We start from the raw sequence: 22,500 nt of genomic DNA, 5'->3' as shown, positions 1-22,500 counted from the left end.
TATTTTCATTTTCAAGTTTTTAAGATTTAGTGTTATTGTCATTGTTTTAATATAGTTTTAAGTTGATTTAATTTCAGTTATATTAGTACTTGATATACTTAAACTAAACGAAAAGTTTTATTTGTAAAAAACGTATCACTACTACAACCCATTGAACAGATCTATTCCTCGCAGCCTTGTATTCGTTCATGAAAAATTCAGTATTGCGTCTGTGGAGATATAATAACGTCTGAAGGGTTAAAGGTCTTTCACTCGCCGATTGGCTGATTGTACCTGTGCTGGCGTGTGATTGGTTGATTTTGAAATGTGTTTGGGTTTATGAGCTGCTTGTGATTGTGTCTTTAATACAAGTGTATTTTGTCTTAAGTGAAGTAATCTTTCAGTGCAGTAAAACTAAATAAACTGAAATCTCTGGTTTATCAGCATGATTGAAATGAAAGTCTTTGTAAAGCAGGAGAACTGCTCAGATGAGCACTGTATCAGATGCATGTGAATTAAACGTGTTAAACAGATCTCGTTACGGCCGTTTAAGCAGATTAGCGGATCTTTCCCACAAAAACACTCTGAAATGAAACACCTGCTGGATGCATGAGCATCAATGCTGCTTTATTTGTGCACGGTTTCTCATATTTTACTGAAAAAACTGTTCAAACTCATCTCTAAAACAGGGCAGGCTAAATGTACTTTAGGTGCACATCTTGTTTCTTGTTTGTAAAAAAATTCTTGTTTGAAATATTAATCTAATAGCATTTATTGAGGTTTATACAAACAAAACAAAACAAGCTACTCTTTGGGATTAGTGAAGATTGAAGCACTTACTTTTATACACCTGTATTTATATAACTAATATATTTATATATTAGATGTGTGTGATATCAGACATTTGTTTGTACTTTATTATTGATATATGTAATTAAACATATACATTTCTATTTTTATCTATTGCTGTTGACATTGTAAAAATATCAATATAAACGAGAAAAATAAACGAATATATATTCTCTCTAAACTGTTTTTGTTTTTATACGTATTCATCTTGTTTTAATACATTTTTTACAATATTTTTACTGGCAAACAAGACATATTTTCTGTTTTCATTTAAAAATTAAGTTAAAGTTTTAGTATTTTTTTTTAGTGCTGGGCAACGATTAATCGCGATTAATCGCATCCAAAATAAAAGTTTTTGTGTACATAATATATGTGTGTGTATTGTGTGTATTTATTATGTATATATGAATACACACCCATGTATGTATATATTTAAGAAAAATGTGTTATGATTATATATTAAATATATTTATATATCATATAAATTATATTAATAAATATATACATGTAAATCTTTTCAAAACATATACTGTATGTGTGTGTCTTTATATACACATAATAAATATACACAGTACACACAGATATATTATATAAACAAAACTTTTATTTTGGATGCGATTAATCGCGATTAATCGTTGCCCAGCATATTAATAACACATTATTTTATTAAATACTAGAATAGTTATAAAATTAGATACAATAACATTTTTTGTTTTTATTAGTGCTGTCAAATGATTAATCGCATCCAACACAAAAGTTTTTGTTTACATAACATTTTTCTTAAATGTATACATGCATATATATTATGTTTATATATTAAATATATTTATATATGATATAAAATACAAGAATATGAATTTATAAATGTATAAACATGTAAATATTTTCAAAATGTATACTGCATGTGTGTGTGTATTTATATATACATAATAAATATACACAGTACACATGTATACAGTATAATGTAAACAAAAACTTATTTTGGATGCGATTAATCATGATTAATCATTTGACAGCACTAGTTTTTATACATATTAATCTTGCTTTGATAATTTATTTAAAAGATTTTTACTGGTAAACAAGGCAAAAATACTGATGAAAACACTATTAATGGGTGCATGCATCTAAAACCGCTCGTTAGTGACGTGTGTGATGATATTAAATTGCTGTATGCATTGGTTTATTAATGTCGAATCATCAGAATAAACGTCTGTCAGCACTAATAAAACATGACGTACACTTATAAAAGCTTTAATGTGTTCTGCCAGCGTGTGTGAGTTAGTGCTGGACGATTAATCGAAAAGAGATGAAATTCTGAACCTCGAACCGACGTAATTTTACAATGTCGCTTATTACGTTTTTTTAATCCTGTTAATACTTTCCCCTTAAAAACATTCTACTGCGTGTGTAGCCGTGCTATACGGATGAGTATGACCGTTCATGATAAATAAACATGAATGAAATTTGAGAAATATGAGACATTTATCTAATAAAAAACTATATTTACATTAAAAAACAAAACACACTTTACTGTGTTTTTGCATTTATTTATATTACACATTGTTGTATTTTAATGTATGTTCTTAATTGTTTTTAATCAGTTTTGTCTATTATAATTGTATGTATTGTAGCACTCTGCCCGAGACAAATTTCCTTTCGGGGACAAATAAAGTTTATCTTATCTTATCTTAAAACAAAAAAAAACACAACAAAATTACTAAAACTTTAACTAAAGTTAAATTGAAAACAGAAAATATGTCTCGTTTGCCAGTAAAAATATATTTTTTTAAATTATGAAAACAAGATTAATGTGTATAAAAACCAAAACTTGTTATTATACAGTATGACATGGCAATATTCATTTATTATGTTTGCAAAAAATTTAAGTTATTTTCTTTTTTTCTTGCTTTTTACAGTAAAACTGAAATGTGACTTTTTTCATAAGACGCCTTCATTTCAAGCAATGTGTGATTTGATTTCAATTGTTTGAAATATTCAACAAATAACCATAAATAACTATAAATAAATAAAAAAAAATCACAAAGATAAGAAATGCACTCTTTCAGTAGAAAAAAAAACATCCCACATTTAATAGTTGAGTATATTTATAGTACAAACCTTTAATGAACTATGAGGGCAAAAAATAAATTATATATATATATATATATATATATATATATGTGTGTGTGTGTGTGTGTGTGTGACCCTGGAGCACAAAACCAGTCAATTTTTGGAAATTGAGATTTATGTATTATCTAAAAGATGAATAAATAATCTTTCCATTGACGTATGGTTTGTTAGGATCGGACAATATCTGAAAATCTGGAATCTGAGGGTGCAAAAAAATCTAAATATTGAGAAAATCACCTTTAAAGTTGTCCAAATGAAGTTCTTAGCAATAGATATTACTAATCAAAAATGAAGTTTTGATATATTTACGGTAGGAAACTTACAAAATATCTTCATGGAACATGATCTTAATATCCTAATGATTTTTGGCATGAAAGAAAAATGGATAATTTTGACCCAAACAATGTATTGTTGGCTATTGCTACAAATATAGCTGTGCTGCTTATGACTGCTTTTGTGCTGCAGAATATATATATATATATATATATATATATAAATGAAAAATAAAATAATCATTCAATCATCATAATCAAGGTAAAGTGTTCAATTAATCGAGGTTTTGATCTTCGGTCGTATCGTCCAGCTCTGGTGTGAATTCAACAACAGTGTATTTAGAAAAGCAGCTTTATTTAGTGTTTAGTGTGTGTGTGTGTGTGTGTGTGTGTGTGTGTGTGTCAGTGTTTGCTCCTGTCGAGGCTGTAACGCGGGGCGTTTTTCCGCAGCTGGTGTTGTTTCTGGGCCTGCGTCGTGTGTCTGAAACGTTTCGTCGGTTTAATTAGACGAGCCGCTGGATCGGAGCGCTTCACCGCAGTATCGCCAGTAAACACACTTTGATTTGTAAGTTGGTTTGTTTGTGTTCGATCTGAACGTGACCTACTTCTTCTTTCTTCGTTCAATCCTGCGCCGGCGGGAGGAGGACGAGGGGCGGCTCTGCACATATCCCAGAATTCCACACTGGGCTCTGCAGTGGCGTACATTCCCTGCTCGGCTAGTTTGATTTTCCATCTTTGTTGGAGGGAAAAGCACACGCTTTGACTCTCACACATGCATTTTTGCAGCTCAAGAATGCACAAACATAATGCACACACACACACACACACACACACGCTGAATCACGGCTGTATTCGAGCTTGTGAAGCGCTACGGTGATTTACATAACCATCATGCCGTTGTGCTGCGCTCAAAATGGCGCGGTGTTAGCCAGACCAGAGCTGCAAATGGAGGATCTTCAGAGCTGTTGATAAGCACTCGTTTCACACACTTTAATGAAAGTTTGGGTCATTCGTGTGTGTGTGTGTGTGAGAGAGAGGAACGGACGGCTGCTGGTGTGTTGAGAGGAGAGTGTTGTCATTTTGGCTGTGTGTGTGTGTGTGTGTGTGTGTGTGTTGAGCTTAAAGCTTGTGCGTCACTGTGTTAGACGGAGATGAAGAGGTGCTTTAGCAACACACACACACACACACACACACACACACACGTGATTGTGTTCTGTTAATGATTATATAAACACTCTTTTCATACAGCTTCACATAAAGCTCATAAATGCAGCGTCTGCTTCGTTAGACGTGTTTGCTGTTGCATGCAGTTAATGTTAGTTAATTAAACAAACCCTCTCAGGGCTCCAAATTAACTTTTTAACTTGGTAGCTCTGGTGCTCCCAACTTTAAAAAGTTAGGAGCACCAGCAAAAATGAACGAGCACCGTAACTACAAATGATATATTAACAGATTTCATCTTTACGTTCTTAACTTTAATGCAGATTGGAGTCAAATTCTTACATTTAATCAGTCAATTAGAATAATAAGACATTTGGGCTGTTATCAAGCAAATGAAATCAGTATCAACAAAATTCATCTTTGAATTTCTGAAGCGGCATTTAGATGCACTTACACCTGCTTAATGCAGGACACGAATGCATTTAACCTGCAGTTACACATGCATATATAATGTTTTAATACTGCAAACATAAAACGTTGAATACTGATATTTGAAATTATTAAAAAAAAAAATTAGAAGATACTTTAAATGTGAAATTACAATTGCTAGTAGATGGCATCAAGTCACTTTTAATAAGTGAGTCACTGCGATCGAAGCGAATCATTTAAACGGTTGATTCATTCAGGAACGAAACATTGTTAGAAATGAAAACAGGTCGCACTACAACAATTACATGCACTCGCACAGATGCTCCCAAATATATTTTGAGGTCGCACAGATTAAATTATGGGACCAAAATGGTCGCAATTTCGAGCCTTGCCTCTTAAGACCTTTTCACATCAACTATAGCAATAACTATAATGATAACTGTAACAATAACTGTAAAGATAACTGTAACAATAACTGTAAAGATAACTGTAATGATAACTGTAACAATAACTATAATGATAACTGTAACAATAACTATAATGATAACTGTAACAATAACTGTAATGATAACTATAAAGATAACTGTAACATATATAATGATAACTGTAACAATAACTATAATGATAACTGTAACAATTACTGTAAAGATAACTGTAATGATAACTATAAAGATAACTGTAACATATATAATGATAACTGTAACAATAACTGTAACGATAACTATAAAGATAACTGTAACATATATAATGATAACTATAGCAATAACTATAATGATAACTGTAACAATAACTGTAATGATAACTATAAAGATAACTGTAACATATATAATGATAACTGTAACAATAACTATAATGATAACTGTAACAATTACTGTAACAATAACTGTAATGATAACTATAAAGATAACTGTAACATATATAATGATAACTGTAACAATAACTATAATGATAACTGTAACAATTACTGTAAAGATAACTGTAATGATAACTATAAAGATAACTGTAACATATATAATGATAACTGTAACATATAATGATAACTGTAACATATATAATGATAACTATAGCAATAACTATAATGATAACTGTAACAATAACTGTAACGATAACTATAAAGATAACTGTAACATATATAATGATAACTATAGCAATAACTATAATGATAACTGTAATGATAACTATAAAGATAACTGTAACATATATAATGATAACTATAGCAATAACTATAATGATAACTGTAACAATTACTGTAAAGATAACTGTAATGATAACTATAAAGATAACTGTAACATATATAATGATAACTGTAACAATAACTATAATGATAACTAACAATTACTGTAAAGATAACTGTAATGATAACTATAAAGATAACTGTAACATATATAATGATAACTGTAGCAATAACTATAATGATAACTGTAACAATAACTGTAATGATAACTATAATGATAACTAACAATTACTGTAAAGATAACTGTAACGATAACTATAAAGATAACTGTAACATATAATGATAACTATAGCAATAACTATAATGATAACTGTAACAATAACTGTAATGATAACTATAAAGATAACTGTAACATATATAATGATAACTATAGCAATAACTATAATGATAACTGTAACAATAACTGTAAATATAACTGTAATGATAACTATAAAGATAACTGTAACATATAATGATAACTGTAACAATAATTATAAAGATAACTGTAACATATATAATGATAACTATAGCAATAACTATAATGATAACTGTAACAATAACTATAATGATAACTGTAACAATAACTATAATGATAACTGTAACAATAACTATAATGATAACTGTAACAATTACTGTAAATATAACTGTAATTATAACTATAAAGATAACTGTAACATATATAATGATAACTGTAACAATAACTATAATGATAACTGTAACAATTACTGTAATGGTAAGTTTAACAATAACTTTTTAACAATAACTATAATAATAATTGAAACAACAACTTTATCTGTAACTAGTAACAAAGCTTCTTAAGACCTGTTCACACCAACTATAAGAACTAAAATTATAACTGTAACTATAAATAATCTTTTGCAATAACTGTTACCAAAACTAAAACAATAATGATAACTAGCATTACTGTAACAATAATAAATAAATGTAATGTTAATCATAACGAAAAATATAACAGATAACTGTAACGATTACTGTATAACGATAGATTTACCACTGCACTGTTCTTTTCCTTTTATTCTAATATAGAATCTGAATAATTTTCCTTTTTAAATTCAGTTTAAACAATTTATGATTTTTCATTTCTTACTTTTCATTGTATTTATGTTATAATTTTTTACATATTTCTTATAAAACTTATGATTTATTATTTGTATTTTCTGTGTATGAAGTGTGCTATATAAATAAACGTACCTTGCCTAATAATAATTATAATAATAACTATAACAATAACTAACAAGATTTTTTGCTGTAAAGATAATTATAACTATAATAATAACTATAACAAAAAATATGATAACTTTATAAGTATCTCTAAAAATAACTGAAACAGTAAGTGTATCAGTAACTATAATGATAATTGTAACAATAACTATAATGATAACTTCAACAATAAGATAACTGTAACTTTAGTAATAACATTTTAGCTGTAATAATGCCTATAGTGATAACTATAATAATAACTATAATGTAGTGCTGGGCAACAATTAATCGCATCCAAAATAAAGTTTTTTATTTTATATATATAATATATGAGTGTGTACTGTGTATATGTATTATGTATATATATATAAATACAAACACATGCATGTATATATTTAAAAAAACATTTATATATTAAATATATTTATATATAATATAAATATATGCATGTTAATACATGTAAATATTTTCAAAATATATACTGTACGTGTGTGTCTTTATATATACATAATAAATATACACAGTACACACACATATATTATATAAAAAATAACTTTTATTTTGGATGCGATTAATTGCGATTAATCATTGCCCAGCACTACTATAATGTTAACTGCAACTATAACTAACAATAACTTTAATGATAATTGCAGCGTTATATTAGCATTCACACCAGCGGATGATAACGATGTGTTCGTTATTAACATGCTGCAGTTTTGTCGTCTGTCGCTTTAAATGCTCGAAGCTCTTGTTGGATTCTGATTGGCTGTCAGTGTTTTTATAGTTTATCGGCTGGAAATACTCTGAAAAAATACTCTGCACTGCAAAAAAATATTTTCTCGCTTAGTATTTTTGTCTTGTTTTCTAGTATAAATATCTACAAATTCTGAATCAAGATGCATTCGGTTGAATGCAATAACTAAAATAACAAGCAAAAATATCTGCCAGTGGGGTAAGAATAATAATCTTAATTCAAAGGCTAAACAAGAATATTTTTCTTGCCCCATTGGCAGATATTTTTTCTCGTTTTAAGCAAAAATTAACAAAATGTTGATAATAGATATCTTAAGTTATTTTACTTGTCAACCAAATGCATCTCGATTCAAGAATGTTTAGATATTTATACTAGAAAACAAGACAAAAATACTAAGTGAGAAAATCATTTTTTGCAGTGTGACAGTTTTTCCGTGGAATGCCTCCCTCTGATTGGTCAGTGGTCAGTAATGTCCAGTCGTGTGTGAAGCAGAGCGAGTGATTGTGGGAAGCACACGTGAGTAACGGAGGCGCGTGAGTTCGAGATGTTTCTGCGCTGAGGTGGCACCGCGTCTGATTATTTTCTTCTGTGAGTGAATGATCTGGAATCTGGACGGGAGAGCCAACGCGAGCCACAGATGAGTCATTTTCCATCAGGCCGTCCTCATTCCCAATTAGTGGAGACGGTTTTTCATTTTCACGATAATGTCAGCGCTTCAGGATTAACGCTGTTTTCTCCTGTGTCTTGGGAGAAAGAGAAAGAGTCACACCAATGAGAACAACAGAAGAAATTAGACTAAAATGAAGCCTAGTTTACGACTACAAAGAGTTTTAGCAGTATTTTCATCACAATTAAACACATCTGTGACCCTGGAGCACAGCAGCAGTCATAAGCAGCACAGGTACACTGCAAAACATGCTTTTCTTACTTAGATTTTTTGTCTTGTTTCCAGCCAAAAAAAAACAAGTCAGAATTAAGTGAGTTTTATTTTGCTCTTTCTAAGGAAAAACTCACTTAATTTTTATTCGTTTTTTTCTGAAAACAAGACAATAATTTTTACTTTTCCTTCTTGATTTAAGAATTTTTAGATATCTTGGCTGGAAAGTTAGAAAAGCATTATTTGTAGCAATGCATTTGTATGGGTCAAAATTATCAATCTTTCTTTTATGCTAAAAATCATTAGGATGTTAAGTAAAATCATGTTCCATGACGATATTTTGCAAATTTCTTACCGTAAATATATCAAAACTTCATTTTTGATTAGTAATATGCATTGCTAAGAATTCATTTGAACAACTTTCTCAATATTTAGATTTTTTTGCACCCTCAGATTCCAGATTATCAGATATTATATCATATCATAACAAACCATACATCAATGCAAAGCTATTTATTCAGCTTTCAGATGATGCATAAATCTCAATTTTTAAAAATGGACCCTTATGCCTGGTTTTGTGGTCCAGGGTCACACGTCCTGAATGTCTGTGGCAGGTCTTCAGAAGCGTTTCATCTCATGGTTTCTCCTCCGCTCAGAGGCTTTAACGCTTCTGTCACGATCTCTCTTCAGCGTTAGTCTTTGGGTTTTCTCAGAGGTGTGGACTCCGTCAGTCTTCTCGTTTTCTCTCCATCATGCATAATAAAGCGGGAGTGTTGGAAGAGTAACGGGAGAACGGGAAACACATCTAACACCTCTGATTCTCATGTTAATGAGACGAACCGGCCAATCCGCCGCTGATGTTTCACGCCCGCACACATCCGCCAAATTACAATTGTGTGTTCGTGCGAGTGTGTGTGTGTGTGAAATGGATCCTGGTTGGTTGCTATGGCAACACACACACACACACACACACACATGCGAGCGCGTATGCGCACGGTTGCACTAGAGCCGTCATCACTATTCTAACATTTCTTTATTTCTTTATTTGTGATTGGGGGAAAAGCCGAGGCTGATGGCGTCCGCTGCAGCACAAAATGGCTTCGCTGCTGTTTGTGATGGTCTCACATCTCAGAGTTACTCTGCCCTCATAACAACACACAAACACGACAGATAAACACAGAACAAACCTGAAATACAGGGCTTTTGTGTGCTTTAGTTTGTGAGTGTGTGTATAAATACACACATTATAATAATAATAATAATAATAAATAGTTTTTTAAGGATTTTGCTCTTTTTTTAAGGATTTTAAAATTACAGTGTAACACATATTCACATAGAAATCAGCTGTTTTACATTAGAATAATATTTCAGAATTTTACAGTATTTTTGGTCAAATAAATGCAGCCTTGGTGAGCAGAAGAGATTCTTTTAAAAACATTAAAGAATCTTAATTATTCCAAACTCCTGACTGATAGTGTATAGTGTACAATACATAAATATAATAAAATTGCTTACAATAGTTGTACATTTTATATAATGAAATGTTATAATGCACTGTTTATTTTGCATAACTAATGATTAATATTTGGCATGCTTTTTTGCAGATGGAAGATGGTCAGACGCTCTTTGATTATAACGTGGGTCTTAACGACATCGTCCAGCTTCTCATTCGCTCACAGACGGACGCGCCGGATAGCCCCTCCCTCAGCAACGAAGAGGGTGTGGCCTGTGCAGTAGCCCCGCCCACCACAACATCTGTCCCCGCCTCAGCCACACCCACCACAACAGTCGTTTCCCCAGAAACCGTCGCCAACAGCAACGGAAACGGGTCCAAATGCTGCAGCCCGGCGCCGGACAGCCAGCCGTCCACATCCAGCCGGACGCTGCTCATCGATCCCGGGATCGGACTCTTCAGAGTAAGAACAATACTGCCTGCACTCTAACTGTATGCCACTTATAGTTCCCAAAAAACTTCAGAGATTATTCTATGAAATAATTGTAGCATCGGTCATGATGACTGACTCTTTACATGTTCCTCCTCGGATGGTAGGCAAATTATACAGTTTATGGTGAATTATTGTTATTGTTTTTATATTACTTCTAAAATACTATATTATTTTAAAAATAACAATATTTTAAAATATTATTTTCATTTTAATATTATTGTTTTAAAATGAATTCTTTGTTATTAATTATCACATAGTTTTATTTATTAATTTAATCTAACATAGGGTAATTGTACTAAATTTACACATTAAATTGAAAGTGCTATGAAACAATTTTATATGCATTAATCATAATAAGTTTGTAATATTATTTAATGTTTAGATGAGTCGGTAGAAATTCTAACATTTAGAATTATTATTATTATTATTATTAAAAATTACAAATATTATTTTAGTTTCAATGTTATGATTTATATATATATATTTATCATATTGTTTTTATTAATTTAATTTAAAATTATGATTATATTATATATATATATTATATAATTCTATTATTATTAAAAACATTATTTATTACTACTGTTATTGTTATTACTATTACTATTATTATTATTCCAAATATTAGAATTCACACTTTGGTTTTGGTAAATACTAAATATTAAAGGATAATTTTAATTAAATTAATTTTAAAAATGTGATTAAAAATTTAATTTTTCTTTTATGCCAAAAATCATTAGGATATTAAGTAAAGATCATGTTCCATGAAGATATTTTGTATATTTCCTACCGTAAATATATCAAAACTTAATTTTTGATTAGTAATATGCATTGCTAAGAACATCATTTGAACAACTTTAAAGGCGATTTTCTCAATATTTTGATTTTTTGGCACCCTCAGATTCCAGATTTTCTAATATTGTCCGATCCTAACAAACCATACATCAATGGAAAGATTAAGAGCAGCTGTGTTTGTGTTCGTCAGGTGAATGAGTTGGTGGACTGCAGGGATGTCAGCATCGGCGCCTGGTTCGAGGGCGTGATTGAGAAGGTCACTCCTGCCTCTAAAGGACAGAACGGCCGAGTCGAGACGCCCGCTCCGGCCCGCGTCGGCCGACCCAGCAAACGGACTAACGGCAAGCTGGAGTCTGAGCCTTCGTCATCATCATCATCCACGGACGCTCACAGCACAGCGTTACACTCGGACCAACCGTCCACGTCCAAAACGGATCCGCCGCACGTCTCCTACCACATTAAATATGAAGAGTAAGTGCATCATGGGAAGGAAGGCTCTTTGTTTTTCCCTGCTTGTCTGGATGTTCATTTCTAAAGCGCGAGGAGTCTAAAGTGTGAGGAGGTGCATGATGGGATGCGTTCTGAGTGCGGTAAGTGTATCGATTCCAAGAGCAATGCATCATGCTGCAGTGCATGCTGGGAAACCGATGCTGAAATTCATGCTGATCCGAGAACAGCGTTTGTGCTCAGGTCACATGGTTTGTGTTGATGGGATCTGATCTCAGGTCTGATTCGTGTCTGGATTCATGTTTTTGTTCAGTTTTTTAAAAATACACTAATATATTCTATATTAATATATTCTACTAATATATTGTTTTCTTTTTGTTTTTTTTACGATTAACAAAAAGCAAAAAAAGGCCTCTAACACTAGCTTGCTCTATTCTTTTTCTACTCTACCTGTTTTCTTTTTATTTATTATATAATTAAAAAAATAAAATAAAAACGTTGCTATGTGTACTGCATTAAGCTAACCGAGTCATCATTTGTAAGTCGCTTTGGATAAAAGCTTCTGCTAAATGACTAAATATAAATGTACTAATATTATATATCATTTAAAATAATATAAAATATATTATTAAAATATTGTAATTATTATTATTATTTTTTTGCATTTAAATAAATCAAATTAAACATAATGATTTAAAATAATATTCAAAATAATATCAAAATAATATTATTTATGTATTTAAATGCTAAAAGCCAAAATCAATATTTTTTATTTTGTCCCCCACAAGTATTGTTTTTATTTAAAAAATATTATTATTATTATTACTATTTAAATTTATTCATCTTAGGTTTTTAACATAATTAAATAAGCATGTTTAAATGATAATATTGCTTATTTTTTATTTAAATGTTAAAAACCTTCAAACATGTAATCTGACATCATATTTTTTATTCTGTCCCACAACATCTATTGTTCTTTTATATTTATATTTATATTAATATGTAAATATTTACAATTATTTGTCTATATGTTTTTTAACATGTAAGTAGATAAAATAAAATGTTTAAATGCTAAAAACTAAAACTATGTATTTTTTTGTTTGTTTTTTTTTCAATTAAAAATGATTAGTCTTTGGTTTTTAGCACAAATAAATAAATTACATTTGGTGGAGGATGAGGAGACCCCCTCACGATGTAAAGCACTTTGAGTGCCTAGAAAAGCGCCTATATAAGTGTAATGAATTATTATTATATTATTTATTTATGTTTTATGTTTAAAAAAAACTAAAAACATGCATACATGACATCACCCCCCACACACACACAAACTGTTGTTTTTTTTAATATTTATATTAATTTTAAAATGTTTACAATTATTTGTCTTTGGTTTTTTAGCATTTCAGTAAAATAAAACCTGTTTAAACAGTATTATTTGTTTGTTTGTTTACATGCTAAAAAACTAAAACAATGTAAATTGACATTTGTAATATTTAAAATATTAAAATGTTTAATTTTTTTAAATAAATATAAAATATAATATAAAATATTATTATATTAAACATTTAAAATATTTTTAGAATGGTTTGTCTTAGGTTTGTAGCATTTAAATAAAACATGTTTAACTAACATTATTTTTAATGCTAAAAGCGCAGGCGTTCTGACCCGATCCGTTTCACGAGTCCTGATCCAGTCCCACAGTGTTTTGCTGGATGCTGTGTTTTGTTTGCTGGTTTGTTGAAGATCTTGAAGAGTAGGGCTGTCAAAATGACTGAAAAACTAAATTCGAATTTTGTACTAAAATATTATCAATATGGCATAATCTCTGTTAGGGGCGAAAAAGCTTTTGGCTTCTCACCTGAGGTCACAAGAGGGCGCATCGAACAAAATATCACTAATGCACGACTATCTTTGAAAAAAGTGCATGTTTAAAATAATGTTTATGAACAATATATCATTAATGAAGTTGCTTAAACAATTAGAAACAAAATAGCATCATGTATGAATGTATAGTTTAATACAAAGGACCGAAAACCAATCACAAAGAGAACTTTTTCATTTAAAAACATGAGATGCAGAAAAACCGCCATAAAGTCTCGAGACATGGTTTTTAAAAGTTGAACTTGCATTAATTTGACATGCTTTCTAAACATGCGGCTCTCTTGTGCGAGACGTGAGTGCAACGCTGATAGATGTCCTTCTAGAAAATGTAATAAATATGCGTTCTGTGTGAACGGCTTGGTTTCAGTTTTGACGTAAACAACATCTTATGCAAATATTCGAAATTCGATTTTTTTTTTTGACAGCCCTAATCTGCAGCAGCTGTTGAGATTCAGATCCTCCTTCACAAACAGCTGCGTGTTTCACTGACGCTGTTTAAAACAACACAGAGAATAAAAAAAGATTGATAATGGTGTGGAGTTATAATCGCTAAATAAACACTCATTAACCGAACGCTGCTCGCGTGTGCTGATGCGACTCTGAATGCAAGAAAAGCACGAGTCAGATGCTTTAAAGGAACACTCCACTTTTTTTTGGAAATAGGCTCATTCTCCAACTCCCCCAGAGTTAATAAGTTGAGTTTTACCGTTTTTGAATCCATTCAGCCGATCTCCGGGTCTGGCGATAGCACTTTTAGCATAGCAGCATAGATCATTGAATCCGATTAGACCAGTAGCATCGCGTTCAAAAATGACCAAGAGTTTCGATAGTTTTCCTATTTAAAACTTGACTCTTCTGTAGTTATATCGTGTACTAAGACCGGCGGAAAATGAAAAGTTGCGATTTTCAGGCCGATATGATTAAGAACTATACTCTCATTCCGGCGTAATAATCAAGGAACTTTGCTGCCGTAACATGGCGCGCAGGTGCAGTGATACGCGGCGCCTGAAAGCAGTCCCCAGCCATATTATAACCAGGTACCTGGCTGGGGACTGCTTTCAGGCTCTGCGTAATATCACTGCACCTGCTGCGCCATGTTACGGCAGCAAAGTTCCTTGATTATTACGACAGAATGAGAGTATAGTTCTTAATCATATCAGCCTAGAAAATCGCAACTTTTCATTTTCCGCCGGTCTTAGTACACGATATAACTACAGAAGAGTCAAGTTTTAAATAAGAAAACTATCGAAACTCTTTGGTCATTTTTGAACGCGATGCTACTGGTCTAATAGGATTCAATGATCTATGCTAAGCTATGCTAAAAGTGCTATCGCCAGACCCGGAGATTGGCTGAATGGATTCAAAAACGGTAAAACTCAAATTATTAACTCTGGGGGAGTTGGAGAATGAGCCTATTTCCAAAAAAAGTGGAGTGTTCCTTTAAAGTAAATGTAAAAAAGATTTAAATTTAATTTCTGTTAACTTTTGGGTCATTCCGTGTCAAATCAACCAAATTTCAGAAACTTCCCCGGCTCACATTTTTGATTTTGCTCATATTTTTTCTGAAGAAAGATAGACATGTATAGTGATGAAAGCCAAAATATTAAATGTCATGGATGAATATTTACTGAGTAATGCACTATTTCAAAATGGCCATTTTCACCTGAGATTCAGAGCCAAGTTACAGGGGGGTAAAAATGGCTTCAGAAAGATGGCAGCATCATAATGTTATTTTTACACAGAGATTGGCTGCTTTATTAGTGAAATCTGTTGACTTTAGCAATCTTTGTTGCATTGTGTGCCAATGCTGACCACTCAAACATGGGGAAACAGCACTTACCCCATATCTCTGGTACTGAACGATGTAGGGCCTTGAAAATGAATACGCCTTGAATTATAGGCAACCAAACCTAGGAAAAATATTATTTGTGGCACTCAGACTGGTCTGTTCATTGGAGTTGTTTGGACAGAAGGAAACAAGATACATTTCTAGTTTCAACATTATTTGTTCTTCAGACTTTCCTCTTTAAAAGAAAAGAAGTATCATATTTTTTGCAAAGTGACCCACATTTGGTTTTTGACAATTGAAAATGTGTACAATTCATCGATTTACTCTTGGAGCCATATTGAAATTCCAATATCTCTGGAACCGAACCATATAGGGCCTTAAAAATAAAGATGCCAAAAGGAAAGTTTGTTAAGACCCAATATATAAAAGGGCATTTAGATATCTTTAATACTTTTTGAGTTACAGGCCTGCAAACATTGGAGGAAAAGCTTGAAAAGTGCTGTTTCCCCATTTTTAAACGGTCAGCATTGGCACATAATGCAACAAAGACAGCTAAAATCAACAGATTTTACTAATAGAGCTATTAATCTCTGTGTAAAAATAATATTATGTTGCTGCCATCTTTCTGAAGTCATTTTTACCCTCCTGTAATTTGGCTCGTGATCGTGCATCTGTTAATCAGCTGTCATAAACGCAGACTGTGATTGGCCACTTGACATTTGACATTGAGGTTTATTACATTACACTTTATTATGTGTGTGTGTGTGTGTGTGTGTGTTCAGTCAGAGACTCCTGACTACAAAAACACACTCCTACTATTAAGAGTCTTAATTAGGACTAGGGCTGCTAAATGATTAATCGCGATTAATCTATTCAAAATAAAAGTTTATGTTTACATACTATATGTGTGTGTACTGTGTGTATTTATTATGTATATATAAATAAACACACATACATGTATATATTAAGGAAAATATGTTAATTTATATATAAAATATTTATATATAATATAAATTATATACAAGTGTTTACATACAAATATATATTTTTTTAAATATATACATATATGTATATATTTGTGTGCATTAATCGCGATTAATCGTTTTGTAGCCCTAATTAGGAGTAACTTTTTAATTTTACTGGAACACAGATATGAGCAGATGATGATGATTATTCTGACCCTTCAGTGATTTTATTCTGTCTCTGATTATATACACACACACACATATATACACGCATATACATACATATATATATATATAAATGATATATATATATATATATTTATATTTTTTAACTATATATATATATATATATATATATATATATATTTAAAAAAAAAAAAAAATTATATATATATATATATATATATATATATATATATATACATATACACACACACTGCCGGTCAAAAGTTTGGGATCAGTAAGATTTTTTATTTTTTATTTTATTTAGTACGATTTTATGTTTCTTCTGCTCTTCGAGGCTGTATCTATTTGATCAAAAATACAGAAAAAACTGTTATTTTGTGAAATATTATTTCAATTTAGAATAACAGTTTTGTTTTAATATACTTTAAAATAGAATTTATTTCTGTGATGCGCAGCTGGATTTTCAGCATCATTACTCCAGTCTTCAGCGTCACATGATCTTCAGAAATCATTCTAATATGCTGATTTATAATCAGTGTTGAAAACCAAAAAAATGCTGAAAATTCTGCGCTGTGTCACAGAAATAAATTCTATTTTAATGTATATTAAAATAGGAAACCAATATTACAAATTGCAATAAGATTTCACAATATTACTGTTTTTTCTGTATTTTTGATCAAATAAATACAGCCTTGATGAGCAGAAGAGACTCCCTTAAAAAACATTAAAAATCTTACTGATCCCAAACTTTTGAGCAGCAGTGTATATATATATATATATATATAATGATTTTAGTGAGCTATACTAACCAGTCCATGGTAAAGAATAACTGAGAGGTGGAGATGATCAGCACTGATTCTCCTGCGGTGTGTGAGTGTGTGTGTGTGTGTGTGTGTGTGTGTGTGTGAGTGTGTGTGTTGTCTGAAAGCTGGATGTTATGAGTAATGAACTGCTGAGAATGTGAAACGTGTTTATTTTATAAAGGGTCAGAAGAGCCAGATCTGAAGAAACACCCAAAAACTCTGTCCTGCTGCTGCTGCATGAGTGTGTGTGTGTGTGTGTGTGTGTGTGTGTGTGTGAGAGAGTCATATTGATATTCAGAACACGAGCGTGTGGAGCAGCAGAAGAGTGAGACACACAGTCCAGATGAGAGACAGATCAACCTACGACTGATGGACACACACACACACACACACACACACACACACACACACTGTTCCTGATCTTTGTGTGTGTGTTTTCAGCAGATGTTGTGGAGCGTACGGTCGCTCAGAAGCATGTTACTCCAGCAGATGTGTGTGAGAGCGATCAGACGTCTGCGGATCTGATTCACTGATTCACTGATTCATTGATTCACTGATTCACTGATTCACACGTGACGCATCTGAACAGCAGCGATTCCGAGCGACGGATCTCTGCAAGATAATGCACTCGTGTTTGTGGCTGTTGTTTTCTTCCCTGAGATGAAAACGTTCAGAATAATACATTTGTTGTTTCTCGTCGATATCAAGGTGTCTGATAAGTTAATATTTCAATAATTGAACAACACCTTCACAGTTCTCTGATATTAGTTACTGGTCATATAACACGCGGGTCAACAGTTAATCTTTATTTAGTGTTCAGTTTGATTGTTTTTATTTTAACATGATTTTAATTTGATGGTTTTTTATTTATTTAATTTTTAGTAAGTGTTTTGTTGTGATTTGTGGCTATTTTACAATTATTTTAATTTGACTTTTTTATTATTTAATTTTTAGTAAGAGATGTATTTTGATAGTTTTTATTTTTAAATTATTTATTAAAATTTTACATTTCTTTATTTGACTCTTTATAATTATATATTTTTTATTTTGATTGTTTTTATTTACATTTATTTTAATTAGACATTTTATAATTTAATTAACTTTGACTAAGTGTTTTACTTTGTTTTGATATTTTATTTGACTTTTTATTATTATATACATTTCTAGTGTTTTATTTTGATTGTATTTGTTTTGAAATTATTTTGACAATTTATAAATGTAATACATTTTAGAAAGTTTTTATTTTAGCTAAATGTATTTATTTAAATTTTATTAAATTTTTTTAGTTAATAAATTGTTTTATTTTGTTTTTATTCACTTTTTATTTTAATTTGAAATTTTTCTAATTTAGCACAATTTCAGTAAGTGTTTTATTTTTATTGTTTTTATTTACATTTTTTAAATTTAATTTGACATTATTAAATTTAATGATTTTAACAACTCATGAACGCTAGTTTGAGAAACCATGCTTTATATTTGCCATTTATAGGTAGATTTTTCTTGACACATTGATCAGTTTGTTTGATCGGCCCAAATATGTCGACTTCTGACTCCACCAATGGAGTGAGTTTGGGGGCGGGACTATCTGTTTGACTGACCAATGGCAGACAGAGGGAGTGTTGAGGAAACCTGTGTGAAAACAGTAATTATTGCGGTTGTTGACGGTGGGGTTTATTCTTGTGTCTGATGCCGGCGGCGTTTGCTTCTGTTTTCCGCAGTTATCCGGAGAACGGCGTGGTGGAGATGAGCGCGGACGATGTTCGTCCGAGGGCCAGGACTCTGCTGCGCTTCGACCAGCTGCAGGTGGGAGACGTGGTGATGGTCAACTATAACCTGGAGAACCCCGAGGAGCGAGGCTTCTGGTACGACGCAGAGATCTCGACCCTCAACGCCGTCTCACGCACCAACAAAGAGATCCGCGTCAAGATTCTGCTGGGGTAAACGCTCACGGCTGACCGCCAAAATAAAAGTTCACTTTACTTGAGGAAATATGTGACGTTGTAAGCTGGTGCTGTGATTGGTTGTTTCAGAGGTCCGGGTGATGTGATTGGTGACTGTAAGCTGCAGTTTCTGGATGAGATTTACAGGATAGAGAAACCAGGAGCAACGGCACTGTCCGCAGCAGACGGCCCCTTCAAACGTGAGCACACACACACACACACACACACACACACAGACTCTAACACACTCTCACACACACACACACACACACACACACACACACACACACACACACAGACTCTAACACACTCTCACACACACACACACACACACAGACTCTAACACACTCACAGACACACACACACACACACACACACACACACAGACTCTAACACACTCTCACAGACACACACACACACACACACACACTCACTCACCCACCCTAGTGAAAAAATAGTATACTTAAGTACAATTTATTCGTATGTACTTTAGCATAACTAAATATATTTGTGGCACAATATAAATTGGTATACTTAAAGTCTGCTAAATTTTGTACTAAATGCATTTTAGTTGTGCAGAAGCAGTGCTGAAGTTCAACTAAAGTTGTATTAAATATACTTGTCTGTGCTAAAGTGGAACTATTTCAGGTATACTTAAGTACACTTTAAATATCCACTCTTTTAGTTAATTTTTGAACTGCAGAATTCATTCAGCATAAACTTCAAATGTATTTTGGTGACATTACAATTGCAATTCAATTACAGTGTAAGAGTGATGCACATACATTAATATTATACTAATAACAAACTGAGGTCATACTATGCTTTACTTTTAGTGACTTTAAAATGCATTGCAATGGCATTCCAAGTAAACTTAAAGCGTGCTAATGGCACAATTATTGTGTGTTTCTAATGCAATAAATTAACCTTCATAAATAATAGCACAGCTTAAGAAACTGCCTTTTACTGACACCCCCAGCATACCAGCCAACTCAGTTATCCAGAGAACATCAGTGGGACATTGGACACAGACATTAGATCATTGGCTGAAGGAAACACTGCGGACTGGATTCGAACCCGGGTCGCTGCCACACACCAGCACTCGCTTTACCAGATCGCCACCACACCTACACCGTACAGAACACGAAAGTGCGTTAAACTTTTACCTGATGTGATCTGTCATTAATGCTGCAGGAAACAAACCAGAATAACATTAGTTTTATTCTTGTACATGCACTAAAACACAGACAGTTCCGTTAGTTGATGGAAGAATGTGAACGTACTGCTTGTTTCGTTGGTATAAACCCATCCGTAACATCTCTGCACGCTTCCACTCTCAATGCACTGCACACATTCTGATCGAGTTCGTGAATTTCTTTCACCATTTCAAATCCATGACTATATGCTGTTTACATATCTTTACTTTTGTAACTACTTTCTGTATGTGACCATGGACCACAAAACCAGTCATAAGGGTCAGTTTTTTAACACTGAGATTTATGCATCATCTGAAAGCTGAATAAATAAGCTTTGCATTGATGTATGGTTTGTTAGGACAATATTTGGCTGAGATACAACTATTTGAAAATCTGGAATCTGAGAAAATGGCCTTTAAAGTTGTCCAAATGAAGTCCTTAGCAATGCATATTACTAATATCTTCCTGGAACATGATCTTTACTTAATATCCTAATGATTTTTGGCATAAAAGAAAAATCAACCATTTTGACCCATACAGTATATTTATTTTTCACTAGGGCACTCACACACACACACACACACACACACTATCTCTCTCTCTTTCACACTCACACACACACACACACACACACACATGTTCAGTGACACAAGAGTTTGGATCATGTTTAATGTGTGTGTGTGTGTGTGTGCAGGTAAGACGGGTCCGGAGTGTAAGCACTGTAAGGCGGATCCGGAGGCTGAGTGTCGTTTCTGCTCGTGTTGTGTGTGTGGAGGGAAGCAGGACGCTCACATGCAGCTGCTGTGTGACGAGTGTAACATGGCCTTCCACATCTACTGCCTGACCCCTCCACTGACCGCCATCCCCGAGGACGAGGACTGGTGAGCCGCGCTCTACACTGCACTCAGGGATGCACCGAATGTCCAGCAACACAAATAATTTGAGCAAAAACAGCAAAAAAAGCCATAAAATCAGCGAAAAGACAGAATAAATTGTACTGAATAATGACGTGACGCAGTCAAATAGAGGATTGCATGTATTCTGAGCGCTGCACGAGCTCGTTAGCCAGGGTTCAGAGTCCAAAGCGCGAGGAAAATCTGCGCTGAAACAGTGTTACTCATCAGCTGCTCAGTAACATTTTTATGATTTATTTTACATGTGATACTTGTAACAAACATCTTCCTAAATTCTTAGTGAGAATCATGTATAAATCTGCTGTTTTCAACAAAAAGAAGCGCTGAGGTCTTCCTGCGGGTTTCTGCCAAAATAAAACTTGCTGAGAAAAAGCAAGAACTCCATCAACATTCATAAATGTTAATATTGTAATTTTACCGTTCTGTAAAATAAAATAAAAAAGTAAGATAGTAATAATGATAATAATAATTTCAACAGCTCTATTAATACATTTATTATAACATTCACACATAGTGTTCAAATTGGGATCTGTAATATATTCTAATGTTTTAAAATAATTCTTCTCTTCTGCTCTCTGCATTTATTTGTACAGTAAAAAATACATAACTGATTCAAGAATGGGTCTCAAAGATGGCCATTATTTTAGTAACTTATTCATTTTAAGTTAAATTGTGCTTTGTTGGTATAATGTCTGCTAGAATGTTAAAAAATGTTCAGTGTTAAGTAAATATTTTTAAATTGTTGTTTTGCAGTTG

At 32.4% G+C, this 22,500-nt stretch overlaps 1 protein-coding gene across 1 annotated transcript in view; it reads left to right on the top strand.

The window, feature by feature from the left end:
* The window catches only part of LOC131528321 (E3 ubiquitin-protein ligase UHRF2-like), a 51,674-nt gene that overhangs the window by 8,839 nt on the left and 20,335 nt on the right, over positions 1-22,500 (top strand). Inside the window, exons 2-6 of the mRNA XM_058757422.1 lie at positions 10,490-10,801; positions 11,817-12,097; positions 19,413-19,631; positions 19,725-19,834; positions 21,525-21,711. Coding sequence (XP_058613405.1) covers positions 10,490-10,801; positions 11,817-12,097; positions 19,413-19,631; positions 19,725-19,834; positions 21,525-21,711 — 1,109 coding nt within the window. The remainder of the gene's footprint in view (positions 1-10,489; positions 10,802-11,816; positions 12,098-19,412; positions 19,632-19,724; positions 19,835-21,524; positions 21,712-22,500) is intronic.

This window comes from Onychostoma macrolepis, chromosome 21 (genome assembly GCF_012432095.1).
Source record: "Onychostoma macrolepis isolate SWU-2019 chromosome 21, ASM1243209v1, whole genome shotgun sequence".
Classification (NCBI taxonomy): Eukaryota; Metazoa; Chordata; class Actinopteri; order Cypriniformes; family Cyprinidae; genus Onychostoma; species Onychostoma macrolepis.
Note: the sequence above shows the minus strand (reverse complement) of the source record. Positions and strands in the feature narration are given on the sequence as shown.